Raw genomic sequence first — 19,063 nt, forward strand, 5'->3', positions numbered from 1 at the left:
GGGGACCACAGGAGTTTTAATAGGCTTAAAATATCATGCAAATTAACTGTCAAACTGAACTTACTGTATTGTGTGGGACAAACTCAGGTCAACAGCGACTCTCTTGAAGTTTGCCATTCTTTGAAGACAACATTTATTTAAGGATCACATTTTCTAAGTAAGTCAGAAAGCAGCTTCAGTCACTTCTCTAGACTTGGTCCACTTTGTTATTAAACACCTTAGAGTTTGCTTATCACCCACTCCCTGTGGAGTTGGGGGTGTGTCAGTGCCTGAGTTTTGAGGCAGCCTTAGCAGCGAGGGAATAGCCTATCTAGAACAGCCTTCCCTCCGAGCGTTCGTACTGTGTTTTTTTTCAGAGGGTTTTAGGTTGCTTAGATTGAGGAATTTTCAAGAAACAGATGTATTTGAACTGCGGTGTTAAGTCCTGCTTATTTAAACAAGTGGGTCACCAAGAAACTTTAAGGTAAATAGTGGCCTCAAGAGGAAGTACCAGGGCGTCCACGCGTCTTCAACCTCTCTCGGGAGCAGCCAATTAATCTCTGCTACAGAACAGCGCCGCCCGGCCTTGCACCGGAGCCAGGCACTTAGGATAGAAACCCTGCTTTGCCTGACCTGGAGCTTCCTATCTTCGCCAGCGCGACTCGGTGGCTCTCGGGCTCTAAAGGCGTCTCCGAGCTTAAACTGCTTTCTCCCAGGAAGGGGATTAAAAGTCACAAAGAAAGGAAGAGGACCTCGCTGGAGCCCTCTGGGGGCGTGGGTGGGGCGTCCCGGAGTGGGCCTCCCACTGCAGCCTACGGCAAGTGGGCTGGAGGAGGACGCGCCCTGCCCCGCGCTGGCCCGAGCACAGCGCCGCGGGCTGCGACGCGCTTCGCCGTGCGGTGAACCGAGCGGCCGGGCAGCGGCGGAGGCCTCGGGGCGCCCCGCCCTGCGCCTCCTCCTGCCGCCTGCGCGCGGTGCTGTGCGCCCAGCCCGTCGCTGCTCCTCCTCCCTGCCTCGCCGTCCCCTCCTCGGAGTCCCGACTGAGCGCGAGCGCCACACGGCCCCGGGCCGCCGCCGAGCGCGCCAAGACGCCGAGACGCCGAACAGGTGGCCGGAGGCTGCAGGCGCCCGGGCGGGGACAGGCAAGGCCAGGCGAAGGCGGCCGGGCTGGACATGGTAGCCGGGCAGCTCTGTGCGGCCGCCTGCTCGCGCCTCTAGCCGCCGGCGCGCCGGCGCAGCGGCCCCACCGCGCCCTGCGTACAGTCTCCCGGCCCAGCGCCGCTCCGGCCACGGACAGCGAGGGACGGCGGCATGAAAGTGACCGTGTGCTTCGGGAGGACCCGGGTGGTCGTGCCGTGCGGAGATGGCCGCATGAAAGTTTTCAGCCTCATCCAGCAGGCGGTGACCCGCTACCGGAAGGCCGTGGCCAAGGTGAGTGGCCTGGGGCGCGCGGCGGGGAGCGGACGGGGGAAAGGCGCGGGGATCAATATGGCGCTTCCTGGAGACGGAGGAGGGAGACCGGGAGGCGGGGAAAGGGAAAGTGCCGCAGCCGACGGCCTCGCCGGCGCCCCCGGCCCGGACCCGCGGCCGTAAAGTTCTCGGCGCGCTCCGGCTGGGCCGCGATCGCCACCCTCACGGTCCCTGGACACTGTCTGGGTCCTCCGGGCTTAGGAGTGGACGGCCGGGTGCCCAGAGCCCGCACGGGGCGAGGCAGAGTGCGGCACGCGGGAGGCGCGGCGTTGCCTGGCGGGGCGCCTTTGCCCGACCGTCCGCGGGCCCTGGCAATCCAGCTCCAGGCCTCTCCCGGAGCAGGCCTGTCCCGGAGGGTTGCCCACGGAACTTTGGGGAGTGTGGGAAGAGTTGAGCGATCTGGTACACGCGGGAGCCGCAGCCGGGCCGTGGACCTTCTGTGTTCTTGCGGGATCTCCGAGTCGCGCGTGCAGCCGTGTTTGGGTCGGCCAGGCTCATGGGCTAAGGTGGGGGCGATGGAGTGGCTCCGGTGCTCGGCTCCTTAAAACACCTAAGCCTAGACTCGCTCCTGGAGTCAGAACTCCCTCTGGCTCTCTACCCCTACCTAGCTGGATGTGCTCCAGTGAGGAGCCCGGGCTTCACTGGGCCTGGGGTCGAAGTAGCCTCTATTTCTCTGTTTTCCTCATGGAGAACATTGTCTCCATTAAACCGCATTCCTCCATAATAGGTCAGAAGTGGAAGGGCGTTTTGTAGGTTGTTTTACCCTCTGTGTTTGACAACAGCCCACGCTGAAGTTTCGTTCTAGCACCTGAGGATATTTCCTTTGTATGAGAGTGGAATGTGTTCCCTTTGGTATTTCCCCGTCTGTTGTCTGTTCAGTGGCCTGCCTTCTGTGACTTCAGAACAAGCGAGAGGAGAAGGTGGCTTTGTCTGCATATGTCGCTGAATGCTCGTGGGTCACCCTCCATTTTTCGCTGAAATTAAGAAAGGGCAAAATGGTTACACCGTTGTTTTGTTTTGTTTTGTTTTTAGTCTGTGTTGGAAAATATAACACAAGATTGCCCCTTTAAGGAGACTTTGGGGGATGGTTGGCAATCTGGTACAGGGATAGGAGATGCTGAGTTCAACAGCTGTAAGTGTTCTTCCAGTTGGTCGAACTCATTGAAAAATCAAACAACATTAGTGGAAATTGGGCACCTGTTTATCTTGTAAAGCTGACAAGAGGGGAAATCCTCTGTAACTTCACACTTAAGTGTTTTAAGCATCATTTCTGACTGACAGTTGGTGATTTACTATTGTAAGGGAAAACCAGGTTGTCTTTGTACTCTGCAGACAAACATCATTAGTTGTGAAAGAAAAGAAAAATGGCAGTAACATATGTAGAATATAGAAGTGTGCCTACTTCCAGAGCAGAGAGCATGACCATGTTGACCTCTTGCTTTGCCGATTTTGTTTGTAAAGCTAGCCATGTTTCTTTCATCTTGCACACCCTGGGCAATGGTCAAGTTGCCTGTTGGGAAATACACAGGTAACTGTTTGACTGGCTGAATTATTAATTTTTCCATAGGAATGAAACATTTACTATTTCAAGTCATATTAAGTATTTATTGTGTTGTGGGTGTTGGGCATCTAAGGGATATGTAGGATTCTTTGTTCTTAATAGGTTGTGAGAGTCTGAGACAAGATTCTTGTGATCCCTCAGGTGGGGACAGCCGTGGTGTTTCTGTGGGGAAATGTTGTCCCTGGGATGTTGGAAGGATAGAGTTGAGGGCCCTTGCTGATAGGTGTGGACTATTCTTCACTATCAGCAGTGGCTGTCCAAAGTCAAGGGGGAGGGGTGATGAAAGGGTCCCAGAAAGAGTAGGAGGTCTGAGTGACTTCTAGCTGTGAGAAGACCAGGTGGGAGAAATGAGGGATGGAAGAGAGACTGTGACATTGGACTAGTAGACAAGACAGTCAGAAATGATTTACTAGTTCCAAAAAACTCAGTTTAGGAGATGGTGTGTGTGTGTGTGTGTGTGTGTGTGTGTGTAGTGAATGTTTTTCTATGTGTGTGTGTTCTGTTCAGAGGCCAGAGGTCATTGCTGGGTGTCTTTCTCAGTTTTTCTGTGCTTTCAAAAGAAATATTTGAGATGAAATATTACAGAACCTGGAGTTCAAGGCCAGCCAGGGCTACATAAACCTCTCTCTGAAAAAGATAGATTTTGCAATAGTTGGAGTTTAACTATTGGATCACAAGACTTTTGACTCATAAGTGTTCAAAGGGCTGGGCTCATAACACATAGCTTTACTCCCTGAACTTGGAGGTAGAGGCAAGTGAATCTCTGTGAGTTCAAGGCCAACCTCATCTGCAGAGTGAGCTCCAGGTCACACAAAGCTACATAGTGAGAACCTGACGAACAAACAAACAAACAACACACAAACAAACCACAAATAAGCCAAAACCCCAAACCAAAAAAACGAGGGCTGACTCAGTCACTAAGAGCACTGGCTGCTCTTCCAGAAGTCCTGGGTTGGATTTCCAGCCCCTACATCATAGCTTACAACCATCTGAAACTCCAGTCTCAGGGGAATCTAATGCCCTTCTGGTCTCAGCAAGCACTGTATGCATGTAGTGCACATATATGCACACAAAACATCCACACACATAAAATGAACAGTTGAACTTAAAAGTGTTTAAAGGCTTAAGGGAGCTACTTCATGTACCTGTTGTTTTTCCTCTGGGATGGTTAGATAATGACTGACATTAGTTTTTTTACACTTATCCTGTCCTATATAAGATGACTAGGGAGCAAACATATCAACATTGTTAGTGTTGCAACTTCTTTTCTCCTATTTCTTCTGCTTAATAAAACAGGGTAGATCCTGTATAAAGAACTGGGTAGCCAGGTAATAGTAATATCTTGCTTCGGTTGCTAGGTGACACGAGACATGATGAGCTCCCACCTTATGGGGAAAATGTGGGCAGGCAAACCATGTTTAATCTATGAAAAACCCCATGAAGCAGAAGAAACAAAGAAGGAGAAGAGCTGGGATTTAAAAATCAAAACAAACCAAACAAACAGAAAACACCCAGCCAAGCTTTCTGTGCACTAAGCACTTTGTGGTATGGTGGGGCTAATTTTCTGGTATTCTGTTTACGTTATTCGAGCTGTTTTCTCTGTAGGTTGAACGAATCAATTTCTGGCCAGCAAAATGCCATGCCTTAGCACTAGAAATATCCTTAAGGAGCCAATGTTTGATGGCTTACCCTTAGTCATATATAATGTATATATTTTTTCACTAGTGTGAAAACATTTTTGTAGTCATGGGGTGAAATGGCTATCTGCCCTCCTTTTTTACCCACTATCATCAAGACCCTGGTTTAGTAGATGCTGTGCTAGACATTGAGGACCAGGTTACATGGATGCTTCTACTGAGTGTGTCTGATTGGAGGACCATTTGTGTCTCTGTGTGGGTGCTCTGAGCCTTATCATTTCTGGTGCAATCAGGACCTTAGTTTTAAGCATGGGGTTTATTGAAGGGAAGTTCCGTACTAAATGTCAAGTTCTGGAACTTCACAGCAGGAGTCACTATTATGCAGTGATGTGTATCATGTTGTCATTAGGTTTTGCACGAGGCTTGGTGGAAGGGGTGACTAGCTGTGTTTAGGATCCTGCTTTCTAACTGAGTAGCTGAGTGACCGCAGAAAGCACCTGCCTTGCTGTGGGAGAGTTCTGGATCCTCAATTCTGTGGTGAAGTAAAAAGAGTGTGTGAACCTGGAGAGTGTTTTCCCATCCTAAAAGCATGGAGGAAGGCATTGTGGGAACAGAAACATTGGGGTTTTGGAAGGCCTATGTTTGGATCAAGCTGTGGAAGACAGGAAATGCCTGGGAGAGATTCTGGGATGTCTTATGGTTTGGTAACAGAAGAGACAGTCCAAGTTGCTGATTGGATGAGTATGGCTTAGTTGGAAAGAGAAGCTCCTGTAGTCAGGAGAAGGGGTTGAAGACAAGATGAGAGAGTGTGGGCTGCAAGCCCTTGGTTCACCTCCCTTCTCCTTATAGATCTGTCCTGGGGGGAAGTGTTGGGAACCTAGCTCTTTAACATCAGGCAAACTAACCTTACAGAGCCTCAGCTTCCTCATTTTCCCTGCAGGATTAAAAGGAGCATTGAGCAGTGGTGAATATGAGTTCTTCTGAATTAGATCTGCACTGTAGAAGCTGCTCAGTGAAGGTTGTATCACTGGTGCACTTCATCCAGGGAACACTCTTGACTTCTCACCATCCCCTAGCTCCTGCTTGGCTTTTTCTTCTTTTGCTTAGACTGTAATTTAATTGAAGAATAGGTTGACTTAAAACCTGCTTATGCAATGGCGCAGTCAGAAGGGCAGACTGATTCATTGAGTGTAGTGGGCAGAGAATTCCAAAGCTGTTCTAAGTGTTTCAGATGGGCTGGCCGGGCCTCTGCTTCTCAAACCAGTCTCTTAAGAGTAACTTAGTAGCAATTTGTTGTTTAAAATACAGTTTAAAGAGGAGGGGAGGTGGAAGGACATACCTATAATTCGGTTACCTAAGCACTGGGAGGGAAGGAGGGAGGGAGGGAGGGAGGGACAGGAGGATAGATCACAAGTTTCAGGCCAGGTTGATCTACACAGTGAATTCCAGGTTAGTCAGTGAGTGTCTCAAAGAAACAAAAATAAATAAATAAAACAACTTATGGACAGGAACTTGTAAAAAAAACAAACAAACAAAACAAAACAAAACCAAAAAACCAAAAAACCTAAAACCTGCTTTCTTTGGAATATTACTAACCACTAAATTTACGAATCAGGGTTTTTATGAATACCTGGTGGTTGGTATGGAGTGTGTGTGTGTGTGAGAGAGAGAGAGAGAGACAGAGAGAGGGGAGAGAGAGAGAGAGAGAGAGAGAGAGAGAGAGAGAGAGAGAGAGAATGTGTGTGAAGTGGAGGTGGAGGGGGGTGGGGTGGGGAGTGGTGGGGATAAATGCATGGCGACATCTTGCCACACAGTTGCAAACTTTCTAGACACTTGATGGAAGTTACATTGTGGCAGTGATTGAGAAAAGATACAGGCAAGAATTTTTTATAAACCCAAAAAACTAGTGAAGTATAAGGCTTTTACTTGCAACACTTTCAGTCTTTCAAAGAGGAAAAAGAAACATAGTTAAAAGGCTGGTTTCAAAATTCAGCTCCAGATGCGCCCCTCTCTCAGAGGCAAGGGGCAGTGTCTGTGTAGTGATCTCTTGCTCTCCTGAGTCCTCTATTTCAGACTTCATACCCTTCTGACTTTCCTGTACTTTCCAGCCTCCTCTCCCATCTTTCCTGCCTCCTCTGCCTAGAATGATCCCTCTCTCTTTGCAGGCTTCCATTGATCCTCAGCTCAGGCCAGCCCTGTCTGGTAGTGTGCTGTATGTACCTGGCTGTTTGAGGCTCTCTTTTCTTTGTGCTTCTCCTGAGGACTTCCTGCAGCTCTTGTACTTTGTAGAATTCAAAGGTAGGCAGAGTGGGGCTGTGGTTCTCTCCCAGGTGAGATGGCTGATGCTAGTGCACTGCTTGCCACAGTCTCACTTGTTCAGCAGACGCCTATCATACAGCCACCATAAAGGGGGAAGAGAATGCCGTCGAGAATAAAAACATCACACAAGTGCCACACAGGAAGGACCCTTCTGAGAAGATACTGATTCCCACTTGCTAGTTAGAAGGGCCTAACCGCTTGTGTGTTTGTCGTGTAGCACAAATAGTGTATAATCAGAATTAAGGCTTAGAGAGCTTGGAGTGCCTGGAGGATTCTCTTTCATGTTAGCTATTTTCAAGGAGTTCAGTTTGTCTGTGAGACTGAGCAGAGCTTAGTCCTGGGGTTTGCACTGGGTCAGATTCAAGGCATGTGGCCAAAACAGTGTGGGAATCTGGCCCTGACTATACTTAGGCTCGGTCTAGTGCCTCCATTTCTTTCAGTGTGAATCCTTGGTGCTGGGCCAGAAGTGAGTGCAAGTGCTGAGGAATTGAGATTCACAGAATGAATCTGGCTGAGGAGGATCACTGCTTGGCTTATGGTGATTCTAATTCCTCATGGATGAGTTACTTGTTAGAGGTAATGTTTAAAGTCCCATATGGACCATTAACCTGAAGACAGATCCTCCACCTGTCCTGGGAGGCTCTTACTTTCCTATGGAGTTGGTGATGGCAAATATTCAACAGATGACACACACGTTATACACTCTTTCTCTCTCTCTCTCTCTCTCTCTCTCTCTCTCTCTCTCTCTCTCTCAGGGTTGGAAATGAGAGGAAATGGGGGGAAATTAGGGCAGTAGGTTCTTTCCATAGGTTATTTTCCACTGGGTGGAGTTGGCATTTTAGGCACACACAGCACCCTCCCTCCTGAGTAGCCATTAATTCTACATTCCTATCTGGAATAGGTCAATAGCAGTAGAACGTGTGATCCGTATGCTAAACCTTTTTGTTGTCTTTTTTGTTTAACACAGAACATAGAAAATCAATTCCTTTTGTTTGTTTGTTTGTTTGTTTATTTATTTATTTATTGTCCCTGTTTTACTGTATGGCTCTGGCTGCCTTGAAACCACCGAGAACACAGAGAGGTGCCCCTGCCTCTGCCTTCTAACTGCTGTCTTCTAAGTGGTGGGATTTAAAGGCTTGTGTCAGCAGGCCTGTCCTTAGAGAATCAAATTCTAGTGAAAATAAATGTAATGTTTAGTGACTAAAGGAGGAAAGTGTCTGATTTTTTTCCATTCTCTCTTATATTTCCTTTCAAACTTCGTTTTAGAAAGATTTTGTGGAGATGGGTTTCTTCCTTGGGGCTCTGCTTCCTTATGTCTGACCTTCCATCTTTTGGTGATTTATACCATTAGGTGACGCTCAGGATGCAGCTAGTTTGTTTGCTCACCTATCCCACACAAGAACATGTCTGAGTTCAGTCTCCATTACTGCAGAGAACCAGGTTTGGGGAGGCACACCTGAAATCCCTTTGCTCTTGAGCTGGGGGCAGGCCAGTCAGACGTTCAGGGTCATCCTCTGAAACAGTGCAAGTTCAATATAGTAAGCTTGGGGCCTCTCTCAGCCAAATGGGGCTGTGTCAAAGCAAACAAAAGCTAACATTCTTGCCTTTTCTCCATTCTCTGTCCATGTGGGCACATATGGTTAGAACTTTAAGCTTCATGTCCACATGCCCTAAAATAGTGTTAAGTTCTTCTCTCAAGTTCTTTTATATTGAAATAAGAGAAGTGAAACATTTATATACAAACGTAGGCATAAATATTCATAGATGCATTATTCATAATGACACCAAATAGTCCCTGTGTTGACCAGCTGACATGGGCTTAGGGCAAAGAGGGTACAGAGTAACTGAGAATTGGTTCATTTCTTTATATAGATTTTAAATTATTTTTGTTGCTGCTATTGTTATCATTATTATTTGTTTTTCAAGACAGGGTTTCTTTGTGTAGCCCTGGTTGTCCTGAAACTCGCTGTGTAGACCAGGCTGGCCTCAAACACAGAGATTCTCCTGTTTCTGCCTCCTGATCACTGGGATTAAAAGTGTGCCACCACTGCCCAGCTTATTTTTGTTACTTTTCAAAAGGTTAATATAGTTTATGTGTATGAGTATTTTGCCTGTACATATATGCATACACCACATGTGTGCCTGGTATTGTATTCCTCAGAATGGAGTTACAGAAGGTGTGAACTGCAAAATGAGTTCTGAGAAATGAACCCCGGTCCTCTTCAAGAGCAGCGAGTACTCTTAACTACTGAGCTATTTCTGCACAAAGATATATCTATATCTAATCTATATCTATATCATCTATATCTATATATATCTGTCTATGTATGTATGAGTCTGTATGTGTGCAGGTACTAATGGGTGGCCAGAAAAGGGGGTTGGGTTGCTTGGAGCTGGAGTTACAGGTAATTGTGAAATGCCATATATGGATTCTTGGGTCCTCTAAAAGAGCAGCCAATGATCTTAACCACTGAGCCATCTCTCTACCCCTGTCATTCCTTTTATGAGTGATTAAATAGTCTAATTGTAGGTGGTTGTAATTGTTGTTCAATTACAAATATACTAAGAATTATTCCTTTTTACTTGGTGTGTGTGTGTGCAGAGGTTGGTATAGACATTAGTATAGAGTGCCCTCAGTTGTACTCTATCAGGGTCCCTTGATGAACCTGAAGGCCACTGAATTGGCTACACCAGGCTGCTCTCAGGATCTTCAGGATTACAGCTGTATTAGCAAGCCCTGCTTTCACATGGGTGTTAGACATGGACTGAGTGCCTCACACTTCTGTGGCAAGCACTTAACTGTCTGCGCTATCTTTCTAACCCCAATTGTGTACTTTAAATGGGTGAATTTTATGGTTTACGATTATATCTCAATAAAGATGTTAAAAATAGATTACATAAGCCAGTATGAATAAGATTGCATTTTTAGCTATTTATAGTTCTGAGAGTCCCATAAAGCATGTCTTTGTGTGTCAGAGACAACCAAATACCCCTATTGAAAATGATTTTTAGAGGTTTTTTAAAAAATACAATGTGATAAATTAATTCTGCTTCTTTAAGTCTGTGTAGTCTATCCTGCTGTCTGTCCAGGAAGCTCTGCATCCCATGCACTTTGCTGCCACACCCCCTCAGAAGGCTTCCCAGGCCAGTGGTTCATGCATTGCATCAGCTCTTTCCCAACTCCCCAACCCCCTTTACCGAATGGCAGATGGCATTTGACTGAGATGTCCCAAAGGTGCCTATTGGAAGAGCATTATGTGAGTGTGCTTTGGGCTCTCAGTAGCTCCCCCTTCTCTGCTCATCTCACTATGTGTGAAGGCTGGGCAGCTTCAGTTACAACCCCTAAGCTCCAGCAGCCTTTCTAGTTTGCAGGGCTGCTCCTGGGTTACTAGGGAAGTGTGACATGCATGGACTTTGCCAGGGAGCCGACAGGACACTGGATCCCATTCCACTCACCAGTGCTGTAAGAGTCTGTTGCCTCCCTTGGGACACACGCTAGTGGGCATCAGGGTAAATGTGGTTTAGGGTGTCCTCAGAACTCACTGTTTTACGAAGTGTGGTTTCAAAGGTGAGTCTCGTGTGCAGAGGTGACTTCCTCAGACTGCTTGCTTAGTGAGTTTTAATTTAACATTTGCTCCTACCTGGTGCCGATGGGTGCTGCATGTATCCATATACGGATGCAACATTTTCTTGGTATGTAACTATAAGTGATTTTAGCAATGTCATAACGGTACGGATCCCCACTCTTTGTTCTACAGTCTGATATTGGGAAGAGCTAAGTTTTGGGTTTGTATATTTTTTTCTGCTTGTACTTGTTTTACATCATTTTAGAATAGAAAACTAGAGTTTATTACAGGCACTGTGGTTCAGGAAAGGCCCTTTTAAGATTGCCTTACTAAAAATTAATGTATAAGTAACAAAATAGCTCACTGTTCACCCTGCAAAACAAAATCTTCCAGCTTGCCAAAACGTGGAGGCTTTAACATAGGAAAACCACAAAGCAGAAAGTGTTCGTTTTGTGTAGGTGGCTGATATAAGAATAGGCTTTGTGTTTTACCTTTTTATGTTTAAAATAAATGGAAATTGGCAACCCCTGCATGCGTGCCTTTTAATTTTCATTTCCAAGTCCGATATAAAGCCTATTTTTTTTTTAATGTAAGTTCTTTTCCAGGAAACATTTTCTTGCAGCACAAAGGCATTTCAGATGTATAATTTATAATTCCGAAACCCAGCGTGCAGCGTCATTGTGAGCGATGGCGAGCAGATTCCTGCTCGGCAGGTTATCCTTCAGCAAAGAGTGCTCTTCACTGCAGAGAGGAAAGCCGAGAGCACAGATTATGGTTTCCTGGCAGAGTGTCACGCAGGATGTGACTAACCACTAAGTCCACCGAAGATAGATGTAGGATTTGAAATCTTCACCGCCTGGTTAAAGTTCCAGAAAAATTCAGTGAGAGCGTTAGCATGTGGTATGCTCGCCATAGTAACAGTTGGACCTGAAGCTGGGCCTCTTCAACACTCAAGTCTCTGAAGAACACACTTAATTATCAAGTCATATCCTAAAAGGTTTTACTTTTTATTTTTTCAAGGAAACATGGAATGCTAATTAACCGCTGAGCATTCTGTGATGTTAGTTTTATGGTTCATGTTTTATGATTTACTGATGACAACCGAGATGTCTGCAAAAACACAGGTAGCTGGAACTGGCAAGTCCAGTGGGAGGTGCTTCCCTTGTTAAGCACAGCCACATCAGGGTGACAAGTGACTGAGAATGGCGTTGTGTATTTAATGGTCCCTATCTTATTGGGTTGTTGCCAGGGAGCAAAGAGGGTGATTGATTTCGTCATTTATATTTTGTTGCTAATGATGGGGTGATTGTGTGTTGGGCATCGAACCCAGTACCACACTAGGTGGGCGATTAGTGAGCCACATCCCAAACAGTTGATGTCACCAATAACTGTTGCTCGGTTTTGCTAAGATGGTCACTGGTGAGCCAGGACCACTTGCGTGAGCTTCTGTTTCTTCTCGCCTTGATTAGAACTGCACTAGGTGTGGACAATTGGGTCTGTGTGATAAACAGCCTTGCTTATAAAACTATTCCAAGAAACATTCATGTCTCAGCAGTCAACTGGAGGTTCCAGAGGTGTTCATAAAGGATGTACGTTATCAGTTTCCATTTTTGGCTCTGTGTGGCCCCACCTACCAGCAGTGAGCCTGTTTTCCGATCTTTGACAGGGATGCTGTCTTTCTTGGGCTTTCATGAAGAAGAAGTGATTTCATATCATCTCCTTGATGCTTAGTCCTATTGTATCTTCTTCCTCCTCAAGTTTTGATTATTGATTGGACCCAGTTCTAGTGGCTAGTTCATAAATCAACTCATTTTTACTTGATTTATTATAATCAAGTATTGTTTTTTCAAGATGGTCTGCTAAAGAATCACTTTTTCTTCTAGAAGTTTTATGGAAATTCAAGTTTTGGTATATGAGTCATTGGAAAAGGAGAAAAACAGTTCTAGGCCCAACAGTGTACAGATTTCCCATAGCTACGACAGACAGGGGTGATTTTCCTGATCGCTGATCTTTCCTGGCGTTTGTTTTTGTTTTTTCCATGAAGTAGCTCTGTATAGGGCACAATGGTTTATACACTTGTGTGCTATGCTTATGTGCTGCGGCTAAACTCTGCTACAAAGTTTCACTTATTGCCCTGTGCTGGATTCTCCATTAATCCTTGCTATTTTCTACAGCAGTGGAAGCTGCCATGCTGCTATATTAAAGGAAGTTGATTAATATTTTGTGCAAGGTAGCTTTCTGTGTTAAAACACTGACCGACTAGAAACAAATTGGGGGGAAAGGGTTTATTTTCAGTTTATAAGTTGCAGCCCTATAGTAGTAATTTTATGGGGGCAGGGGGCATTCTGTCCCACTCTAGCCGATACAGCTACCAAATAAAGGACATACAAACCTGGTATTTTTTAAATAATAAGCTCTTGGCTCTGCGGTGGGCAGGTTCTAGATATTCTAACCTATATCCCAGCCATAGGCCACCCTCAGCCCCCCCACCCCGTGTTACTTGCCAGCTGAGTCTTGCTCTGTTTGCTCTGCTCTGTGTGAGTCCTCAGGGTGATTTTCTCTTGACCATGTGCTCATACTCCATCCTTACAATCCATCCTGCCTCATGGGGACCTCCCTCTTCTTCTACCTTTTCCCTACTCAATCTCAAGTTCTGCCTTCCTCATTCTCTTGTGCAGTCACAGGCTCTAGCTTTTTATTATTCAGTCAGTGATTATTGGGGAGCGTTCTTTACAGCACACAGGTCAGTACAATGCCCATGTCCAGGCTGCAGCCTGATCTTGGAGCACAGAACTCAGCATCTCTATACAAAGCACACATGTCCAGTCCCAACACAGCCCCTCATCCCTGGAAGCACATTAGGAGGAGTTCACCTATAAAAGGTATACAAAGCTTTTTTTTTTTTTACATGCTCAATCTTCAAGACAGCAGAGAAGTCAGGAACATGGACAGGACAAGGTCAGGGTCCACTCAGGCCCGCCCTGGGCAGCTTCCACGCCCTTGTGCCTGACGTCAGTGGGACGGGCAGGATCAGCAGTAGGGGTCTATCAGACTGAAGGTGTCTCTGGCTCTGTGGCTCATTCAAGAGGCTGGAACTGAAGCAGAAACCCCAGAGGAGTATAGCTTAGGCTCCTTCATGGCTTGCTCAACTTGTTTTTCTTACACAATACAGGACCACCTGCCCGGGGCAGGCACCGCCCACACAGGGCCGGGCCCTCCCACATTAATCATTAATCAAGAAAGTGTCCCATAGACATGCCAACAGACCAATCTGATGCAAGCAGCTCCTAGTCCCAGGTGACTGTAGTTTATGTCAACTTGATAAAAATTAGTCATATACATTGATTTGTTATATTTGAATTATTTAGTTATTTTCCCAATGGGTTGCAGCGCTTTGTGGAGCAAGCAGAAACTTCGCTAGTCCAGTCTCCCTCTTCAGCTTCTTTAGGTATGGACTCTTATATGATGTCATATTGGAGAACCTCTTGCTGCTTCTGCCCACAACTTAGGCTCTGGAACCTGTTCTGTCCCCAGTTCAGCCTCTGTTTTCCTGAGTGCATTGGCAGCAGTATGGTGGCCTGCTTCGGGAGTCCTTCTAACTATACAGCCTGTGACAGTTTGTCTTCTACTGAGCTTATGCAGGGGTTCAATAACCACTGTGGAGAGTAAAGACCTCAGTGTTTAGAGGCAGGACCTTCGGGGAACTGACTTGGACTATAGGAAGCCCTCGGCATCAGGATAGAGAGAGGCAAGAGTGGCTGGCTGGTTCTCTTTATTTGATACTTTAAAGATAGAGTCTAATGAAGTTCAGACTGGCCTCAGAGTGCCTGTGTAGTTGAGGGTGTCCTTGGATTTCTGATCTCCCTGCCAGGATGTCCTCAGTGCTTGAATTGCTACCACATTGGGCTGACACGGTGCTGAGACTGGAGCCTTGCTCCCCGAGAGTGCTGTGCAGGCATCCTACCAACTGAGCTCCATTCCAAGTCTCTTGGAACATTTTGAAAGGCATCAAGACTGCATCTTCACTTTAAAAATGATAGAAGTCGGAACTGAGTGTCATTTATTTGTAATATGCATAAGGCTTCTGAAGATCTACTGCATTCCTTAACTAATCAGTTCTGAGACGACTCTGGGGAATAGACGTCACCCGTGCTGTGAAGGAAATGGGAGACATTTTGTGACTCTTCTGATAAGCCTTTATCATATAACTCTATTGCCTATATAACCCCTTTTTACTCTTCTGTGAACCTCAATCACTTTTTGACTTTTGAACAGCTCGATCAGCATATAGGAACATAGAACATCTTTTGCTTGTGTAATAGTAGTTGCAAGGGCTGAGAGATTGACGCAGCTTTTAATACTTAGTCCAGCCAACGGCACCCGTTGTCAATCACCTCTTGACTTCACCCAAGAATTGACCTATTTATCTTATGAGAAGTAGGGAGTGGTATCTTGAGGGTGTGGTGGGTTTTGGGCAGAGCAGGAGGTGTTTGGTTAGACTTACAAAATCATGGGCCCATGGCTTTATGTTCAACAGAATCATCTCTTCTCATCTACCCACTCTGGAGCGCGAGACTAGCTCCTGCCTCTGAGGACCTTATAGGCTGTATTAATTAAAACAGTGCTTCTTTCTGTCTTCAAATGTACTTAGGAAATTGCTAAGCAGCGATCAGATAATAAAGCCACTCAGCCGGGCACTGTATGCTCTCTCCCTTTTAGCTTTTGTTTGTAAACATTGTTGCACAGAAAGTATATTGAAGTTTAAAGCTGTAGCTTTATTTATTTATTTAAAAGAGAGCCCTCCAGATGGATCTTATATATTCCCGATTTTTTTTTTGTACTTTCCTAGGACAATGATGAACAGTGCTTTCAAAAATATCTAGAACCCTCACACTATTTGATAGACACAAAACAGTGGTGTGGGACATTCCTGTCCCAAGCATTTGGGAGGTAGAGGCAGGAGGATGACTACATGTGTAAGGCCAGCCTAATCTACATAGTGAGTTGCAGGCCTGATGAGGCTGTAAATGAGACCTTGTCTCAAGAGAATGACAGTTTTGAAAGACAACCTGTAGGGAAATAACTGGAGGAGTTTTAGATAGATTGTAATCCGTGTCCTTAAGAGTGGTTTTGGTTCCTTCCCCCCACTAACGGGAAACTGCTTTCATGGATTCAGGGTGTTGATACAATCTTGATGGAACAAAGCTCCTTAGGTCAGATGGAAAGTTATCACTAGAGTGCTGTACTGGGGCGTGAGTAACTTGCTTGTCAGCCTGGGGAGTTGTTGAGAAAGGGGCATTTCATAGACACACTCATCCCATTTCTCAGGACCAGTTCGTTTCAAGGGTGTTTCAGAGAAGTGGATCAGACCCTGCAGAGAGACCAGGAAGCAGCAGTAATTGCTCTCATTGTCAGGAGTGGTGGCAATTGTGTTACATATTATGGTTGCGTGGCTTTCCTGTGTGTATGCTCACCCCTCAGTGGGTTCTTGGTGATGAAATCCTGACATCCCTCGTGAGGAATCTTGGACTTATGGACAAGCAGAGTTTGAAAGGCTGCAGACTGATGAATGTTTGGCTCTCTCAAGAACAGTTCTCAGGTTGTGGAGCCTTCACTGTCTGAGTCTCTCCCTGCATAGGACACACTGTGTGGCCACACACTATAGGTTGCTGCAGTTCTTCAGAACTACCCCAGAGGAGTATGTTCTTAAGTTTGCTCCAATGACTTACGGGTTCAGGGAATAAATGCCCTTTTTCTGCTAAGGATCAGTTGGCTGTCAAAGCCCCTGGCTACTTAGCTATGTAATTTGGGAGAGCCAACGTCTCATTGCTTAGCAACACAGCATCTTGACCCTCTGTTCGGAGTCTGCATTTTACATAGCCTGGCAGGCAAGTGGTGCCAGGACACTTAGACTCAACCACTGCACACACTGCAGGAAGACCTGAAAGGGTTTTGAAGGCCACTGCCTGTGTTGTCTGAGTCAGGACTGGGAGCCAACAGTTCTGCAAGGCTGGTGTGAGTTCCTGTATAACCGGGTTGACAGACTGCAGATCTCTCATGTAATTGGATCCTTGGATGTGGGGTCCAAGCTGCCTTTTGCTGGGTGTTAGATTGTCCAGTGCACCAATGGGAAGTGTTAGCCAGGTGGCTGAAGGGCTGGTTTCTCAGTGGCAAGTGGCCCACCGTGCATTGTCCTGTCTGACTTTCCAAATCACTATATTTTTCTGCCTGATATTTTGCTGGTTTTTTATTTGTGGAAACAGTCGATAGCATATGTCTTAAATACTCTGATTTTAAGTATATTTACTTATTCAGTATGCCTGTGTATGTGTGTGCATGTGTGTGTGTGTGCATGGGCACACACACACGCATATGCATATGTGTATGTTATATACTGGATACAGAACTGAACATTCTTTTAATTGAGATGTGGCATGTTTTGAACTTGCCCCTGTTTTGATCTAGGCAAGGGTTATAAAGTCTATGTCCTGGGTGTTTGAAGCTGACCAATATAAGTAGCCTGTTTACGTATTTCATGAGCCAACAACCTGACAGTTTTCCCAGGCTACCTGCTAGGGAAAGATAATGATAATAATAGCTTAGCTTTATGTGGCATCTTCCTCTGAATGGTCGCTGTGAGGTAAGTGATCTATCTACAGTACCCTTGGAGTTCCTGCACAGACCAGGGAGGTGGTGAATTCATTGTTCACTAGCGAGCAGTGGGCAGAGGATCACTTGGAATGCTGTGGACTGCTGAGGATTCCGCCACCGACCTCCCCTATCTTGATGTGCTTGTGTGAATGGCGGGCACTGACTGGGATGTTGGAGAGATGTCTGCTGCATAGCATCGGCCAGAGTCTCCTTTACATTTGTCTCCCAGCCTGGCATATCCTCCTCTGCGTTCCCTTTTATTTGGCCTGTCCTGTTCCTTCCCTTCTGGCCTTCCTCCCACTCCCTCTGGTGTGGGGGCCTCACCCTTACAGCCGCCCTCATGAAGCATCTGTAGAGTTCTGCAGCTCTTTCTGCTGACAGTATGGGGTGGCGTGCTGCATTGGCGGCATATGAAGACATTTCATATATAATCAGGCTCTGAACTGCGGGGCTCATTAATGCAGGTGGTAATTAAGGAGTAGGCCTCCATGTTTGAGGAGGAGCCCCTTGTAATTAAGCCTGAAAGGCTAGCAAGGGGATATGCTTCACACACAGCATGGAGTTGGTGACATGCTACATGTATACGCTGTTGTATTCCTGAAAGGAATGTTTGAATTGAACTTGTTGCTTGAATCATTAATTCATCATCTTTTTTTTTTTTAATGCTAGGAATTGAACCTAGGGCTTTTATGCAGACTACATATACTATTGTACTATAAGCAAGCTAGGTCTTCTCCCTCCCTCCCTCCCTCCCTCCCTCCCTCCCTCCCTCCCTCCCTCCCTCCCTCCCTCCCTCCCTCCCTCCTTCCCTATCTTCCTCCTTCCCTTTCCCCTCTTCTTTTCAATAATTGCTAAAAGCCTGTGGACTGTAGTCTGTAACCTCCAGCCCCACTCCATATTGAAACACAGCCTCCTGGAGGGAGGAAGGGGACTCAGGAAGCTAAGGAAACAGCAAATTAGAAGAGTCAGAAAGTTGGAAGACCCACAAAGCCCCTCCCCTTATCAGTCTCTCCTACAGAAACAGTAAACAGTTGGTGGAGTTGAAGAGACACTTGAGTAGAGTTGCCTACAAGCTATGCAAGGAGCTCCAGGGTGGTTGCTCTCCTGATCTGTCACCTAGGCTTCAATGGGTCATTTGGCGATGCAGCTGCTTTTCAGCCACCCCGTGTTCTTTAAGTTACCCCCATAAACTCAGTGGTTCACCAACCTAGATTTGGTTGTAATCATTTCTTTGGTCTGTTGCCAGTGCTCTGTCTGTGGTGAATAAATGTTTGTTCATACCTCTCCAGAAAAGTCATACAATGGAAACTGTATGAGCAGGAAGACCAGTAAGGAGTCCTTACGTATCAGCCATAGCATTTTTGGTGCCTGTGAGCTCTTGAGTTAGAGGAGTTATCATGTAGCCACTGGAACCCTAAGAATGAACTATGGTATGTGTGACTGTCCTGACCCACCTCCATAGGTAGCCTGCCTCATTTCTTTCCAAGGAGATCACAACATTGCTTCTGTGTATTCACCTTTAAGCAGAGATCTGCACGGGCTGACCTCCATGTGTGTGCATGTTTGAGTGTGTACGTGTATGTTGTAGGGGCTCTGATGGTTGTGAGACACCATGTTATTACCAATCCATTTCCCACTGCTGACGGACTTGTTTGATAGTCACAGGCTTTCAAGTGTCTCTGAGGTAATCATTGACTCTGTTGTGTAACGCTGTGGGCTACAGAATTGTACTCAGTTTTTGTTAGACTCATAAATGTTAAAAAAAAATCAAATTGAGATATTTAGAATTTCCTGGAATGTCTGTGTGCATGTGTGTGCATGAGTGTGTACATGTGTGAGTGTGTGCATGTGTGTATATGTATGTGCATGTGTGTATATGT

General features: G+C 46.0%; 1 protein-coding gene across 22 annotated transcripts in view; it reads left to right on the forward strand.

Moving 5' to 3' along the window:
- The first annotated feature begins 317 nt into the window (after positions 1 to 317).
- The window catches only part of Pard3 (par-3 family cell polarity regulator), a 548,906-nt gene continuing 530,160 nt past the window's right edge, over positions 318 to 19,063 (forward strand). For 10 of the 22 annotated variants that reach the window (XM_006531520.3, XM_006531523.3, XM_006531524.3 and 7 more), the window contains exon 1: positions 318 to 1,410. In XM_006531520.3, the coding sequence (XP_006531583.1) occupies positions 1,291 to 1,410 (120 nt within the window). In that variant the 5' untranslated portion in view covers positions 318 to 1,290. The remainder of the gene's footprint in view (positions 1,411 to 19,063) is intronic. The other 12 variants (XM_006531526.3, XM_030243868.1, XM_030243867.1 and 9 more) reach the window with 2 other exon arrangements.

Source organism: Mus musculus, chromosome 8 (assembly GCF_000001635.26).
Source record: "Mus musculus strain C57BL/6J chromosome 8, GRCm38.p6 C57BL/6J".
Taxonomy (NCBI): Eukaryota; Metazoa; Chordata; class Mammalia; order Rodentia; family Muridae; genus Mus; species Mus musculus.